General features: G+C 44.2%; 1 protein-coding gene across 6 annotated transcripts in view; it reads left to right on the top strand.

The window, feature by feature from the left end:
- The window catches only part of LOC130290395 (C5a anaphylatoxin chemotactic receptor 1-like), a 66,257-nt gene extending 60,253 nt beyond the window's left edge, over window positions 1-6,004 (top strand). For 4 of the 6 annotated variants that reach the window (XM_056537982.1, XM_056537977.1, XM_056537979.1 and 1 more), the window contains one exon: window positions 4,530-6,004. In XM_056537982.1, the coding sequence (XP_056393957.1) occupies window positions 4,562-5,605 (1,044 nt within the window). In that variant the 5' untranslated portion in view covers window positions 4,530-4,561 and the 3' untranslated portion in view covers window positions 5,606-6,004. Of the gene's footprint in view, window positions 1-33; window positions 157-3,001; window positions 3,088-4,529 lie in introns of those variants that run through there. The other 2 variants (XM_056537978.1, XM_056537980.1) reach the window with 2 other exon arrangements.
- The last annotated feature ends 9,333 nt before the right edge of the window (window positions 6,005-15,337 follow it).

Below are 15,337 nucleotides of genomic sequence, written 5' to 3'. Positions count from 1 at the left end.
CGCCGGGTACTCAGCTAGTATATATATATACAAAGCGTACAGTGTCCTAGAGGTGATGTAATATATTCTGCAGTGACGTCTGCCACAAAGCCTTTATAAAAGAGGAAACTGAATTACTAGAGAGCCTTCACAGGACACCCGCTCGCTTCCCTCCTGGTAAGCCTGAATATATATATATATACTTATAGCAGGATTTATAGGGAGTGTATATACTGTACATGATAAGAAAACAGCATAAGAGAGCAAGAAAAGAAATGATATGCTTAGTATAGATTAGTAAACGTAAGGAATAAGCCCAAAGACATTCATTGTACTGCTATCTTGATGTAAGTGTATTATACAGTATATATATATATATCTTTCTGTACTCTTCTGGAGGTATACTACAGATAGATAGGAATGTATGTTAGCACTGAAGGGAATCTGCCAACAGAACTCATCACTTTAACTTAGGGTCTTAACCTTTGATGCTCAGGGGGTACATGCCATGTCTCCAAGGGGTACCTACACTTTACTGAACATAGCCCTGGGGTACTTTAAAGGGGTTATCCAGGAAAAGAAAAACAGAGCTAATTTCTTTCACAAACAGCTCCACGTCTGTCCCCAGGTTGTGTGTGGTATTACAACATGGCTCCATTCCCTTCAATGGAACTAAGCTGCAGAACCACACCCAACCTGGAGACAGATGGGGAGCTGTTTTTGAAAGAAATTAGCTCTGTTTTTCTATTCCTTTAATGGATTTAACAGTTAAAGGGGTTATCCAGGAATAGAAAAACAGAGCTAATTTCTTCCACCATTCCCTTAGGTTGTGTATGGTATTACAACTGGGACTCCATTCGCTTCAATTGGAACTGAGCTGCAGTGCCGTTGGCTGTCCGGGCATGCTGAGAGTTGAAGTTTTGCAACATCTGGAGGGCCACAGTTTGAGACCACTGAGCTAGAGACATTAGATGATCACCATAATCCCAGATCATGCTAATAAAGCCCATATCACCATCTCATACAAGTGAATGGAACTGTTCCATAGACATGTCTGTAAATAATATTTATACAGTGTAAAGATCACTTTCTGATGTCGAAACCAGAGAATTATGCAGCAATGAGATGTTACATAGGCGTTTCTCATATCTTCAGCTATAAACATTTTTAGTAAGTTCCTCCTGCCTGATAACCACATGTATGGCTCTTTATGAAGAGGGTTCTTTAGAAGTGGCATTATCTATTATACAGTTATGATAAATATCATAACTCACATCATATCTTTGCTATTGGGTCCCATCACATCTATGTAGCTAAGATTAGTGTCCCAACCACTCTGTAGGAACGACCATGGGTGCACCCCATAGCAGCCATATGAGTTGCCACTTTGCTATGTACACCCTTGTTTTGGCTATTGTACCGTATTTTTCGCCATATAAGACGCTCCGGCATATAAGACGCACCCAATTTTAAAGCATAAAAATCTAGAAAATAAAGATTCTGAACCAAATACAATGTAAAGTATAGGACAGTGATCTTCAACCTGCGGACCTTCAGATGTTGCAAAACTACAACTCCCAGCATGCCCGGACAGCCGTTGGCTGTCCGGGCATGCTGAGAGTTGTAGTTTTGCAACATCTGGAGGTCCGCAGGTTGAAGACCACTTGTATTGGAGGTAATACTCACGTGTCCCCACCGCTCCGGACCGTCACCGCTCGTCACCGCTGCCCTGGATGTCGCCCTCAATCACCGCGTCCCTGGGGTGTCCCCGTCGCTCCGGAACGTCTCTGCTGCCCGGTATCCCCGCTCTCCGTCGCCGTCATCACGTCGCTACACACGCCGCTCCTATTGGATGACGGGACAGCGTGCGCAACGACGTGATGACGACGAAGGAGAGCGCCGGCCATGCAGGGGATCCCGGCATGGAGCAGACACCGAGGAGGCAGGTAAGTTCCCTCCCGGTGTCCTGTAAGCTGTTCGGGACGCCGCGATTTCACCCCGGCGGTCCTGAACAGCCCGACTGAGCAGCCGGCTTAGTGTCACTTTCGCTTCAGACGCGGCGGTCAGCTTTGATCGCCGCGTGTGAAGGGTTAATACCAGAACTCTATGAGACCAGAACTCTATGGAAAACCTGGTAATTGGTTCTGAAGCCACCAAAATGTCATCCAAAAATAGGAAAAAGTGAGGATTAAAGAAAAATAAGTAGATAATAATATAGATAAAGCAAATCCTTACATATAAAAGTAATAAAGATCTGCTGGGAGCTGTAATCACTGTCTATGTCAGTGTTTCCTAAGCAGGGAGCCTCCAGTTGTTGCAAAACTACAACTCCCAGCATGCCCGGACAGCCAAAGGCTGTCCGGGCATGCTGGGAGTTGTAGTTTTGCAACAGCTGGGGGCACCCTGCTTGGGAAACACTGATCTATGTTGAGGACAGGAGCTTCTTCAGGGTCCTGTACAGAACATGCAATGTCCTAGAAAAGTAACATGGAGCCGCCCTCACCTGATGTCCAAAGGAGCAGCTAACCCTGGTACAGGTAAAGAGTACAGAACATGTAATACCTCCATGTACTGTAGGGGGCACTACCAGACACCAGTCAGTGCTTACACTTCAGTAATACAGGTAAAGAGTACAGAACATGTAATACCCCTCTGTACTGTAGGGGGCACTACCAGACACCAGTCAGTGCTTACACTTCAGTAATACAGGGGTTTTACCAGTAAAATGCCCATTCTGATTGGTCGGTTCTTCCAGCCATTGACATGTTTCGCAGATCTGGACTGTCTGTACATTGTATGTTGAGTCTGGTTTCAACTTACGATAGTCCAGAAAAGACCATTGTATGTTGAAACTATTGTATGTTGAGGCCATTGTAAGTTGAGGGATCACTGTACAGTAGAGTAGTAGTTTATATAATTGATCCTTGAGAAGCTGAAGAGTCAAGACCCCAATAAATAAAGACACAGATCCATCACGTTCAATCTATAGCCCTGAAGTGTTGATCCAGAAGAAGGAAAAGAACCCCTACGGGGCAGTTGGCAGGTGCCCCACTTTAGTGGACGCATTCCTTCCAGACTTCAAATACAACAATAAGAATAAATCCTTGGGTAAATGTCCCATCTCCATTAATGTACTTACCATAATATGTAAATATGTTGCAAAACTACAACTCCCAGCATGCACGGACAGCCAGCGGCTGTCCGTGCATGCTGGGAGTTGTAGTTTTGCAACATCTGGAGGTCCGCAGGTTTAAGACCACTGATCTAGTCTTATGTATCTGTATCTCTTTTAATTCATCTCATGATTCTATTTGCCTCGGCAGCAGCTACCTGGCACTGGTTCCTAAAGTTCACTTTGGTTTTCCTTTCCCATTACTGTACACAATATCCTATATGTGGCTGACTAGGGATTTGTAAAGAGGCCTGTCTATGCTATTGTAATAAGCATCTATACCTCATTTTAAAGGGGTACTCCTCTGAATTTTTTTTTAAATCATCTGGTCCTTCCAGTACTTATCAGCTTCTGTATGTTGCACATGTTCTTTTATTTTATTTTTTTATTTCCTTTCTGTCTGACCACAGTGCTCTCTGCTGACACCTCTGTCCATTTTAGGAACTGTCCAGAGTAGGAGCAAATCCCCATAGCAAACCTCTCCTGCACTGGACAGTTCCTGACATGGACAGAGGTGTCAGCAGAGAGCACTGTGGTCAGACAGAAAGGAAATTCAAAAAGGAAAGAACTTCCTGTGCAACACATAGCAGCTGATAATTACTGGAAGGATTAAGATTTTTAAATAGAAATAATTTACAAATCTGTTTAACTCTCTGCCACCAGTTGATTTAAAAAATAATGTTTTCCAGAGGAGTACCCCTTTAAGCCTTCCATAATTTTATTTGCATTGGCAGTAGCTGCCTGGAACAGGTTACTAAAGTTCAGTTATGTTTTCCCATTCCCATCACTGGGAAAGGGAAAACATAACGCTGGGGAGTCCTGTGAACTCGGCTGCGGCACCCCAGACATCCGGTGCATGGGGCAAACTTTGCTCCGTGCCGGATGACTGGCAATGTGGGGCGGAGGCTCGTGTGTCACGGCCACGCCCTGCTCGTGCCGTCACAGCCATGCCCCCTCAATGCAAGTCTATGGGAGGGGGCGTGACGGCCATCACGCCTCCTCCCATAGACTTGCATTGAGGGCACGTGGCCGTGACAGCACGACCCTTTGGCGCTGCACCCAACGCATCAAACGAATGCCAGGTGCAGCAGGGATGGCGGGACCCCCGCGATCAGACATCTCAGAGGATAAGATGTCTAGGGGCGGAGTGCCCCTTTAATGCCTCCCGTCATTTTGTTTGCCTTGGCAGTAGCTGCCTGGCACTGGTTACTAAAGTTTTGTTATTGTCCACCTATGACTGGAGCTGTAATTTTGCTACCTCTAGAGAGCACACAGTTATGAAGTTTACTTATTTTAAAGGTATTTTATAATAGAATATTAATAATGACCAGACTTGTGATAAAAACATTTTTTTACTAAACTTTGTTATGTTTTACAGAGAGACCGCTAATACCGAAGGATAAATTAGCCATGGAATCCAATGACTCTTATGATTATAACAGCGATTATGTCACCGACATTATGGCTTTGCCTACGGAACCACCAGAGGTCATGCCCCCAACCACAGTCTTTCAGTGGATTGCTCTATTTTTGTACATCCTTGTGGTCGTGCTTGGTATTCCCGGGAACACCTTGGTGGTGTGGATCACAGCCTTTGACATGAAACGCACTGTGAACACTATATGGTTCCTAAATCTGGCAGTGGCCGATCTCCTGTGCTGTCTCTCTGCTTCACTGAGTATCATGACTATAGCCCTTGGATACTGGCCCTTGGGCCTCTTCGCCTGCAAGTTTAACTTTTCCATTCTTTTGATCAACATGTATGCCAGCGTCATCCTTCTGACTTTGATCAGTATAGATCGGTGTGCCTTGGTGATGAAACCTGTATGGTGTCAGAACAACAGAACTCTAATAAAGGCCTATGTGGCGTGCGCAGTTATGTGGATCCTGGCCGTCATCTTAGCCATGCCATCCTTTATCTTTCGGAAAATTGGTATATACTATGGGAAGGAACATTGTACACAAGACTATTCATCAGTTGGACATAACAATCAACAGAGAGTAGAAAACGCCATCGCAATTTTACGTCTACTATTAGGCTTTATTATTCCATTTCTTGTCATTGTTACCTGCTATAGCATACTAATAAATAGGGTGAAAGAACGATTTAACCAGAACACCAAAACCTTGAAAGTAGTCCTTGTAGTCATCCTTGGGTTCTTCATATGTTGGCTTCCATACCACGTAGCGGGGCTGATTCTGGCTTCGGAAGCGACGGACTCAGACATGTTCAAATCCACTTTAAAAGTCGATCCCATATTGATCGCCATCGCTTTCATGAACAGCTGTATTAACCCCATCATTTACGTGTTGATGGGCCAGGATTTCAAAAGCAAATTTAAAAAATCATTCCGATCGATTCTTAAAAACGTCTTGACGGAAGACTCGAGTCAGACACTTGACTCCAAGAAGAAGTCAATATCAGAAACCAGGAATACGGACACTCTTGTATAATGGGATATTAATCTCCGTCGCAAATAATGCAGCAAATGGTGCCATAAATAACCCTAATTTGTATAAATGTACAGTATTATATAGAGGGTGCAGTGGAGGCATAGGCACAATATGGAGTAAGATTAAACCCAGCATGGGGTTATAAATCTGTGTATAGAGAGAGGCATAGAATGAATGAGGTATTGGAAATGACACTGTATTCACATTGATCGACAACAATATTTCCTGGGTGTATATTCTGCCATGTGAATAGGCCCTTAAAGGGGTACTCCGCCCCTAGACATCTTATCCCCTAGCCAAAGGATAGGGAATATGTCTGATCGACTGCGGCACCCCAGACATCCGTTGCACAGAGCGAACTTCACTCCAAGCCAGATAATTGCCAATCTGGGGCGGAGGCCCGTGACGTTACGGCCACGCCCCGCTCGTGACGTCACGGTCATGCCCCCTCAATGCAAGTCTATGGGAGAGGGCGTGACGGCAGTCACGCCCTCTCCCATAGACTTGCATTGAGGGGGCATGGCCGTGACGTCACGAGCGGGGCGTGGCCATGACATCAAGAGCCTCCGGCACTGCACCTGATGCTCTAAACGAACGCCGGGTGCAGTAGGGAGATCGTGGGGGTCCTTTGGATAGGGGATAAGATGTCTAGGGGCGGAGTACCCCTTTAAGGAACATTCACACATACAGAGTTTTCCACAGATTCGACACTGCAGATTTGATGTAACTAAATAATTTAACACAGCATCAAATCTGCAGAAAAAAATGTACATGTGAATGTACCCTAAGGCTGTGTTCACACGACAGAATTTCTGTGTGGAATTCTGCACGGAGAGTCCCCAGCAGCAGAGTCCCATTAATTTTAATGGGATTCTGTTGCGCTGTTTACATAGCAGAATTTCCACGCCAGAAACATCTGGTGCAGAAATTTAAATTCCGATGTCCTCAGAAAGAATAGACATGTCTATTCTTTCTGCACACAACGCACAGAATGCATTGCCGTCTATGAGACGGTGCATTCCCGAGCGATCCTAGTGCCGGAATGTGCTGCTGGCGCTCTGCATTTGGGGAAAGGGATTCTCTGTACGGCCATTCCCCTGTGTGAACATAGCCTTAAGTTAAATCGGCAGCATGTAAACATACCCTATTATTGTATTGCATAATAAGAAAATAATTATATTTCGTCACAAAGGGCTACAATTAGAGATGAGCGAACTTACAGTAAATTCGCTAATTTACTGTAAGTTCGAACTAATTTACGCAGGATAAGTCATCAACTGCCGAGCCGAGAAGTTTGTGACGAATCGAATTCACTGTAAGTTTGCACATCTCTAGCTACAATGTACTCTATTCATTAGGAATTTATTTATGGGGATGTCCCATCAACCTTTTCCCAAGGGCCCTATATGGCATATTGATGTCATTCTAGGGGTCACCTGTTTGGAGCTACTATATCATAGACTCATAGACTATGTAATATATATATATATATATATATATAATATATATAATATATACTATGTAATATACAAGCAGTAATGTTGTTCTATGACCAGAATATAATACTAATATTTGAGTGGATACTTATAGTTGGCGGTATACAATGGTAAACAGCAGAAATCAAAACCCCCTAACAGTCATATTAATATTGGAAACCTCTCCCCACTTCAGAAATATAATAGTTTTTTACTGTAAATTTTGAATGTATGTATTAAGTAAGTTTTCCATTTTTACGCAATAAAAAACTTTTTTTTATAAATGAATTGTCAGCATTTTTTTTTGTCAACAGAGCAGTATGGGGTTTCCTTATTGCAGGGCATGACTTTTTGATTACTTGTTATATCTGTTTTAAGGTTCACATTCACATCTGACTCATTAATGGTCTGATTGGCTATTTTATTTTCTTGAGCCGATCGGACCCTGAAAGGGGTCGGATGCAACAGCTACTACCGGGTCCTGATGGACTCCATTCACTTGCATGGGGTCCATTGGTGATCCTGTAATTTAACAGGAATTTGCTGTTTAGTGGCTTCTCCCCACTAGTGCTGCTTGGTAGACCTCTCTCTGTTTATGTATTGGGAGAGATCTATCAATTAAGGCCAACGGGGCAGGCAGAAGCCACTGGACCCCACCCCAATGACTTGTATTTCAGGCAGCAGGAAAGTGATGAAAGGTTCCCTTTATGCCATGAATTCTCAACATACTGGACACCAGGAACCAGTCGAGGACTGCATCCACTTATTTTGCATCCACTTATTTTGCATCCACTTATTTTGCATCCACTTATTTTGCTCAGATTCAGAATCCTCCAGAAACTGCATAGCTGACCCCCAGGTGAACCAACAGGTAAGTAAAATTATAATATAACATGTTAGGGAGAATTCGGAAAACAGCAATGACCACACTACAACAAAAAAATCCCAAAGAGAGAGCACACAGAGACCATTGCTCGGTATTACAAGTCCCATTTGTGCAAATTTACCCGTCTTGAACGGTCATTTTCATTTAACATAATTTTGTATAATTGGAGGAGTTGATAAGAACCATATTTGAAATTTTATTTGGTTAACAAGTGTTAATATTGCCCAAAAATCCTTGCTATGTTGTTGGCCACTAGGAGTCTTTCTTCTTGGTAAAATGCCATCTACTGCCTATTGTCAATTGCATTCCGTAAATAGCAACCACCAGACAATGACCAAGACAGATTATGGGAAGTAGGTGCAGGATAGGCAGTTAACTGTGTGCGCTACAGACTATACCTGACATTTATTATTGTGTTTATCCTTTTTTTCCATCTATATTTGGCGCTGTTTTGGCACCATTGTCCTCTTTTTGCGGCTTTTTTGCACCCTTTGGTTTACACATTTCTGCTGATTTTGAGTTGCAATCCACTGATTTTGGCAATATGCATGATATGGACGGATTTAATGAACTGGGCCTTTTTGTGAAAAGGCGCAAAAAAAGGCGCAAAGCCACCGAAAAGTCTCTAAACTACACCAGCCCAGATTTAGTTTAGCTTTTTGGTTTATGTGAAGAGAGAAATTTCAGAAAATGTGACCTGCACAAAATGTATCAAATGCTCTGCGACCATTTAAAAAATTTGGCGCTCCTACACATTACCAGCACACAAAAAAAAGGTGTAGAAAATGCTTCACTTACACCTACAATGATAAATGCTTCACTTACACCTACAATAATAAATGCTTCACTTACACCTACAATGATGAATGCTTCACTTACACCAACAATAATAAATGCTTCACTTACACCTACAATGATAAATACTTCACTTACACCTACAATGATAAATTCTTCACTTACACCTACAATGATGAATGCTTCACTTACACCTAAAATGATGAATGCTTCACTTACACCTACAATGATGAATGCTTCACTTACACCTACAATGACAAATGCTTCACTTACACCTACAATGATAAATGCTTCACTTACACCTACAATGATAAATGCCCCCCACCAAATTTATTATGGTCGCAGAGCATTTCATAAATTTTGTGCAGGTACATATTTTCTGAAATTTCCCTCTTCACATACATCAAAAAGTTTAGTCTGGGCTGGTGTAGTTTAGAGACTTTTCAGTGGTTTTGCACCTTTTTTTGTGCCTTTTCACAAAGAGCCTCAATTGAATAATTCATTACCACTGCATAAGACTAACCTTAACAGCTGGTCTGTTCGCACTTAAAAAAATAAAAAAGTGTAAACCAAAAAGTCGCAAAAAATAGCCTAAGGTGCAGCGCTGCGCCAAATGTGAGACAACTCTACACACAAAACAACTCTAAAGACAATGATAAATGCCCCTGATGTGCACACAATTAGACTTGTGTAGTATAAATGATGGGGGTGCAGAGATGTCATTTTCTAACCATACGTCTTATATAACTGGTAGAAGCAGTGTTTCTACGGCCCACTTCTGATAACTGCTAGAGCAATGTTTCCCAACCAGGGTGCCTCCAGCTGTTGCAAAAAAAACTCCCGACATGCAGAGCAACAGTGAGGAGGCACTTAGGAACGAGGCTGACGAGAATTGGACAGAGCCTGTGCCGATGCCCTGGTAAGCCTGGGGAAATGTAAGTGGACACAGTGCTGGCGTGGAAAGCCATAAGTGTGCAGGGTAAATGGGCATCCTGCAACAGAAGTAATGCAAAAGAAAGAATGCTCCATTGGAATGACCTCTGGAACAGGAGCTTTTCTGAACTGACATGAACTATATGCAAATCAACTGACTTTATCTTATTTGTTTATCCTATCTTTTTATACTGTGGTATGGGGGTGTGATGAGGGCAGATGGAATTACCCTAGGGGCAGATGGCATTAACCCCTTGCATTTGTGACGCCAGGGTGTGGTTTATTCTCGATACCACCCAATGGTATACAGCTGGTTCCTGGGCTAGGCACTGGGGCAGTAATGACTACAACCCCAAGTTACAGATAACCGTAGCTTTACTGAGTGACAGATGGAACAGTCTATACAATTCAGCCAGGCCCACAGAGGTGACCAGTGACTTCAGAGACCTTAAGGGCTTGCTGGGACTTGCAGTGGTTTTGGACAATTTAGTGCAGGCCACGTTGACTTGACAATAGATGACAGTGACTGACAATGCTGTGACTTTAGCTTACTTGTAGAATTGTAGCTCGTAACATAGTAACATAGTTCATAAGATTGAAAAAAGACCAGGGTCCATCTAGTTCAACCTATATCCCTAATGAGTCCCTACTGAGTTGATCTAGAGGAAGGCAAAAAACCCTCATACTAGAGGTAAAAATTCCTTCCCGACTCCAATATGGCATCAGAATAAATACCGGGATCAACATTCTGTCCCTATAAATCTAGTATACATAACCAGCAATGTTATTATTCTCCAAAATTCCATCCAGCCCCTTTTGAACTCTTTCACAGAGTTCGCCATGACCACCTCCTCCGGGAGAGAATTCCACAGTCTCACTGCTCTTACAGTAAAGAACCCCCGTCTGTGCTGGTGCTCTAAACGTAGCAGATGCCCCTTTGTGGCTTCAGGATTTGACTTGAGGCCTCCTATGACTCCAGACACACTCCTAGACACGACTGCACTGGACCTCAGCAGGAAGCAAGAGAGAGAAGAGACTCCTCCCAGGGCTTTTATGGGGCAGACTCTGGTGGGATCCCATTGGTCACCCTTAAGTCACCTGGTCACCGATACCTCCTGGGTAACAATCACATGATAAGTCACATGACAACTGATGATCACTTGGGAAGACTTCTTAAAGTTATAACACTTCTTTACAAACTTTACAGCATAACAAATGGCAAAACATATATAATTGAGGGGATGGGTGTGAGGGGGACCAGAGGACACAGCAGGGTGGCTGCCTGACAGGGCAGCAAGGGTACGGGGTAACAACTCCTGTACTGGGTCACCCCAACACTATTACTGCATTTATATTACTTTTATTTTTATACTAGCTGAGTACTCGGTGTTGCCTGGTCTTCCTACTTAAACCTTGTAGAAGAGCAGATGCAACATTGACACTATCCCATCTTTATGTCCTTTGCTCATATCCCAACTTCACATCCTGACATCATATCCCGTCCTCATATCCCAACTTCACATCCTGACATCATATCCTGTCCTCATATCCCAACTTCACATCCTGACATCATATCCCGTCCTCATATCCCAACTTCACATCCTGACATCATATCCCGTCCTCATATCCCAACATCATATCCCGTCCTCATATCCCAACTTCACATCCTGACATCATATCCTGTCCTCATATCCCAACTTCACATCCTGACATCATATCCCGTCCTCATATCCCAACTTCACATCCTGACATCATATCCCGTCCTCATATCCCAACTTCACATCCTGACATCATATCCCGTCCTCATATCCCAACTTCACATCCTGACATCATATCCCGTCCTCATATCCCAACTTCACATCCTGACATCATATCCCGTCCTCATATCCCAACATCATATCCCGTCCTCATATCCCAACTTCACATCCTGACATCATATCCCGTCCTCATATCCCAACTTCACATCCTGACATCATATCCTGTCCTCATATCCCAACTTCACATCCTGACATCATATCCCGTCCTCAAATCCCAACTTCACATCCTGACATCATATCCCGTCCTCATATCCCAACTTCACATCCTGACATCATATCCCGTCCTCATATCCCAACATCATATCCCGTCCTCATATCCCAACTTCACATCCTGACATCATATCCCGTCCTCATATCCCAACATCATATCCCGTCCTCATATCCCAACTTCACATCCTGACATCATATCCCGTCCTCAAATCCCAACTTCACATCCTGACACCATATCCCGTCCTCATATCCCAACTTCACATCCTGACATCATATCCCGTCCTCATATCAGGCTCATACCCTCACCTCATATTCTGTCCTCATAGTCCACTCTCATATCCTGACTCCAGACGCACTCCTAGATACGACTGCACTGGACCTCAGCAGGAAGCAAGAGAGAGAGAAGAGACTCCTCCCAGGGCTTTTATGGGGGAGACTCTGGTGGGATCCCATTGGTCACCCTTAAGTCACCTGGTCACCGATACCTCCTGGGTAACAATCACATGATAAGTCACATGACAACTGATGATCACATGGGAAGACTTCTTAAAGTTATAACACTTCTTTACAAACTTTACAGCATAACAAATGGCAAAACATATATACATGAGGGGATGGGTGTGAGGGGGACCAAGGGACACAGCAGGGTGGCTGCCTGACAGGGCAGCAAGGGTACGGGGTAACAACTCCTGTACTGGGCCACCCCAATACTATTACTGCATTTATATTACTTTTATTTTTATATTAGCTGAGTACTCGGTGTTGCCTGGTCTTCCTACTTAAACCTTGTTGAAGAGCAGATGCAACATTGACACTATCCCATCTTTATGTCCTGTGCTCATATCCCAACTTCACATCCTGACATCATATCCCGTCCTCATATCCCAACTTCACATCCTGACATCATATCCCGTCCTCATATCCCAACTTCACATCCTGACATCATATCCCGTCCTCATATCCCAACATCATATCCCAACTTCACATCCTGACATCATATCCCGTCCTCATATCCCAACTTCACATCCTGACATCATATCCCGTCCTCATATCCCAACTTCACATCCTGACATCATATCCCGTCCTCATATCCCAACATCATATCCCGTCCTCATATCCCAACTTCACATCCTGACATCATATCCTGTCCTCATATCCCAACTTCACATCCTGATATCATATCCCGTCCTCAAATCCCAACTTCACATCCTGACATCATATCCCGTCCTCATATCCCAACTTCACATCCTGACATCATATCCCGTCCTCATATCCCAACTTCACATCCTGACATCATATCCCGTCCTCATATCCCAACTTCACATCCTGACATCATATCCCGTTCTCATATCCCAACATCATATCCCGTCCTCATATCCCAACTTCACATCCTGACATCATATCCCGTCCTCATATCCCAACTTCACATCCTGACATCATATCCCGTCCTCATATCTCAACTTCACATCCTGACATCATATCCCGTCCTCATATCCCAACATCATATCCCGTCCTCATATCCCAACTTCACATCCTGACATCATATCCGTCCTCAAATCCCAACTTCACATCCTGACATCATATCCCATCCTCATATCCCAACTTCACATCCTGACATCATATCCCGTCCTCATATCCCAACTTCACATCCTGACATCATATCCCGTCCTCATATCCCAACATCATATCCCGTCCTCATATCCCAACTTCACATCTTGACATCATATCCCAACTTCACATCCTGATATCATATCCCGTCCTCATATCCCAACTTCACATCCTGACATCATATCCCGTCCTCATATCCCAACATCATATCCCGTCCTCATATCCCAACTTCACATCTTGACATCATATCCCAACTTCACATCCTGACATCATATCCCGTCCTCATATCCCAACTTCACATCCTGACATCATATCCCGTCCTCATTTCCCAACTTCACATCTTGACATCATATCCCAACTTCACATCCTGACATCATATCCCGTCCTCATATCAGGCTCATACCCTCACCTCATATTCTGTCCTCATAGTCCACTCTCATATCCTGACCTCATATCTCATCCTCCTATACCAGTGGTCTTCAACCTGCGGACCTCCAGATGTTGCAAACTACAACTCCCAGGAGGCCCGGACAGCCGTAGGCTGTCCGGGCATGCTGGGAGTTGTAGTTTTGCATCATCTGGAGGTCCGCAGGTTGAAGATCACTGTCCTATACCATCCCCATATCATGTCCTGATATCCTGTCCTCATATCTGTGTGACATGTTAAAAGCTTTTCTAAATGACAATAAGACTGTAACCTCTAAATAAGAAGTAGAAAAACTGTGAGATGAAAAGATAACTTCTCATAATAACATCTTCTTGCTGCCCTCTTCTGGGCCTAAAGGATATACAGTAGGAATGACCTAAGAGCCGTGCTATCAATCTCTTAAGGAAAAAACTACTGTTTATTTGAAAGTAAGAAAGTAAGTCGCATATAGGTTGAATCTATTTGAATCTATAATTTAATTCCATTTACATAATACAACCACCTATTAATAGGACCTTCACCCAGACCGGCTGCCTCAGTTGTTGCTCCGATCATGGAGGAATGAAAAGGAAACCTGAAATCAGCTAAATTCAACATGATCAGTCCTTTAAATTCATCCCCATTGGCCACATATTCCCTATTTACAAAGGGCGCTGTGCATCCGATAGAAGGAATTTATATGACTGCACAAAAGATCCAATCAAACCATGACGGCAGCAAATAGGGGGTTTCTGTGGGAGAAGTTTGCTATGGGGATTTGCTCTTACTATGGACAGTTCCTGACATGGACAGAGGTGTCAGCAGAGAGCACTGTGATCAGAATGAAAATAATTCCAGAAATACAACTTCCTCTGTAGTATACAGAAGCTGATAAGTACTGGAAGGATTAAGATTTTTAAATAGCAGTAATTTAACCACTTAGGGACCACAGGTACACCCTCGCTCCCTGGTACTTAAGGACCAAGGGCGTACCTGTACGCCCGTGGGAATTTCGGTCCCCACTGCGCGCTGGGCGGGGACCGGACCTGGATGACTGCTGATATCTATCAGCAGGCATCCCGTGCTGATGCCCAGGGGGGTCCCGAGACCCCCTCATGTCGGCGATCGCCACAAATCGCTGCTGAATTCACACCGGCAATTTGTGGCGATTCCGGGTCACACGGGTCTCAGGTGACCCGGAAAATAAGGGGGATCGGGGTTGTCCAAGACGCCCACGCTCCCCCTGAAGGGATAGGAGTGAGGTGGCACGGGTGCCACCCCTCCTCTCCCTGCTATTGGTCGGTCAGAAGCGACCGACCAAAAGCAGAACGGTTGGGGGGTTAAAGTTCGGTTCCCCCGTTCTGCCCACCCACAGTAGTCCGGGTAGAACGGGGGAACCGATGGTGACCGGCGCCGGAGGTCCACTTACCATCGGCGGCGGGCGGCAGAGGAAGGCAATGCAGCTCCCTTGTGCGGCGATCCTACAGAAGCCGGTGAGTAGTTGCCTAGCAACATCTGGAGGGCTACAGTTTTGAGACCACTATGCAGTAGCCCTCCAGATCTCGGCATGTCTCGGCATGCTGAGATTTGTAGTTGCGTACC

This window comes from Hyla sarda, chromosome 9 (genome assembly GCF_029499605.1).
Source record: "Hyla sarda isolate aHylSar1 chromosome 9, aHylSar1.hap1, whole genome shotgun sequence".
Classification (NCBI taxonomy): domain Eukaryota; kingdom Metazoa; phylum Chordata; class Amphibia; order Anura; family Hylidae; genus Hyla; species Hyla sarda.
This window is presented reverse-complemented; position numbering and strand designations above follow the sequence as displayed.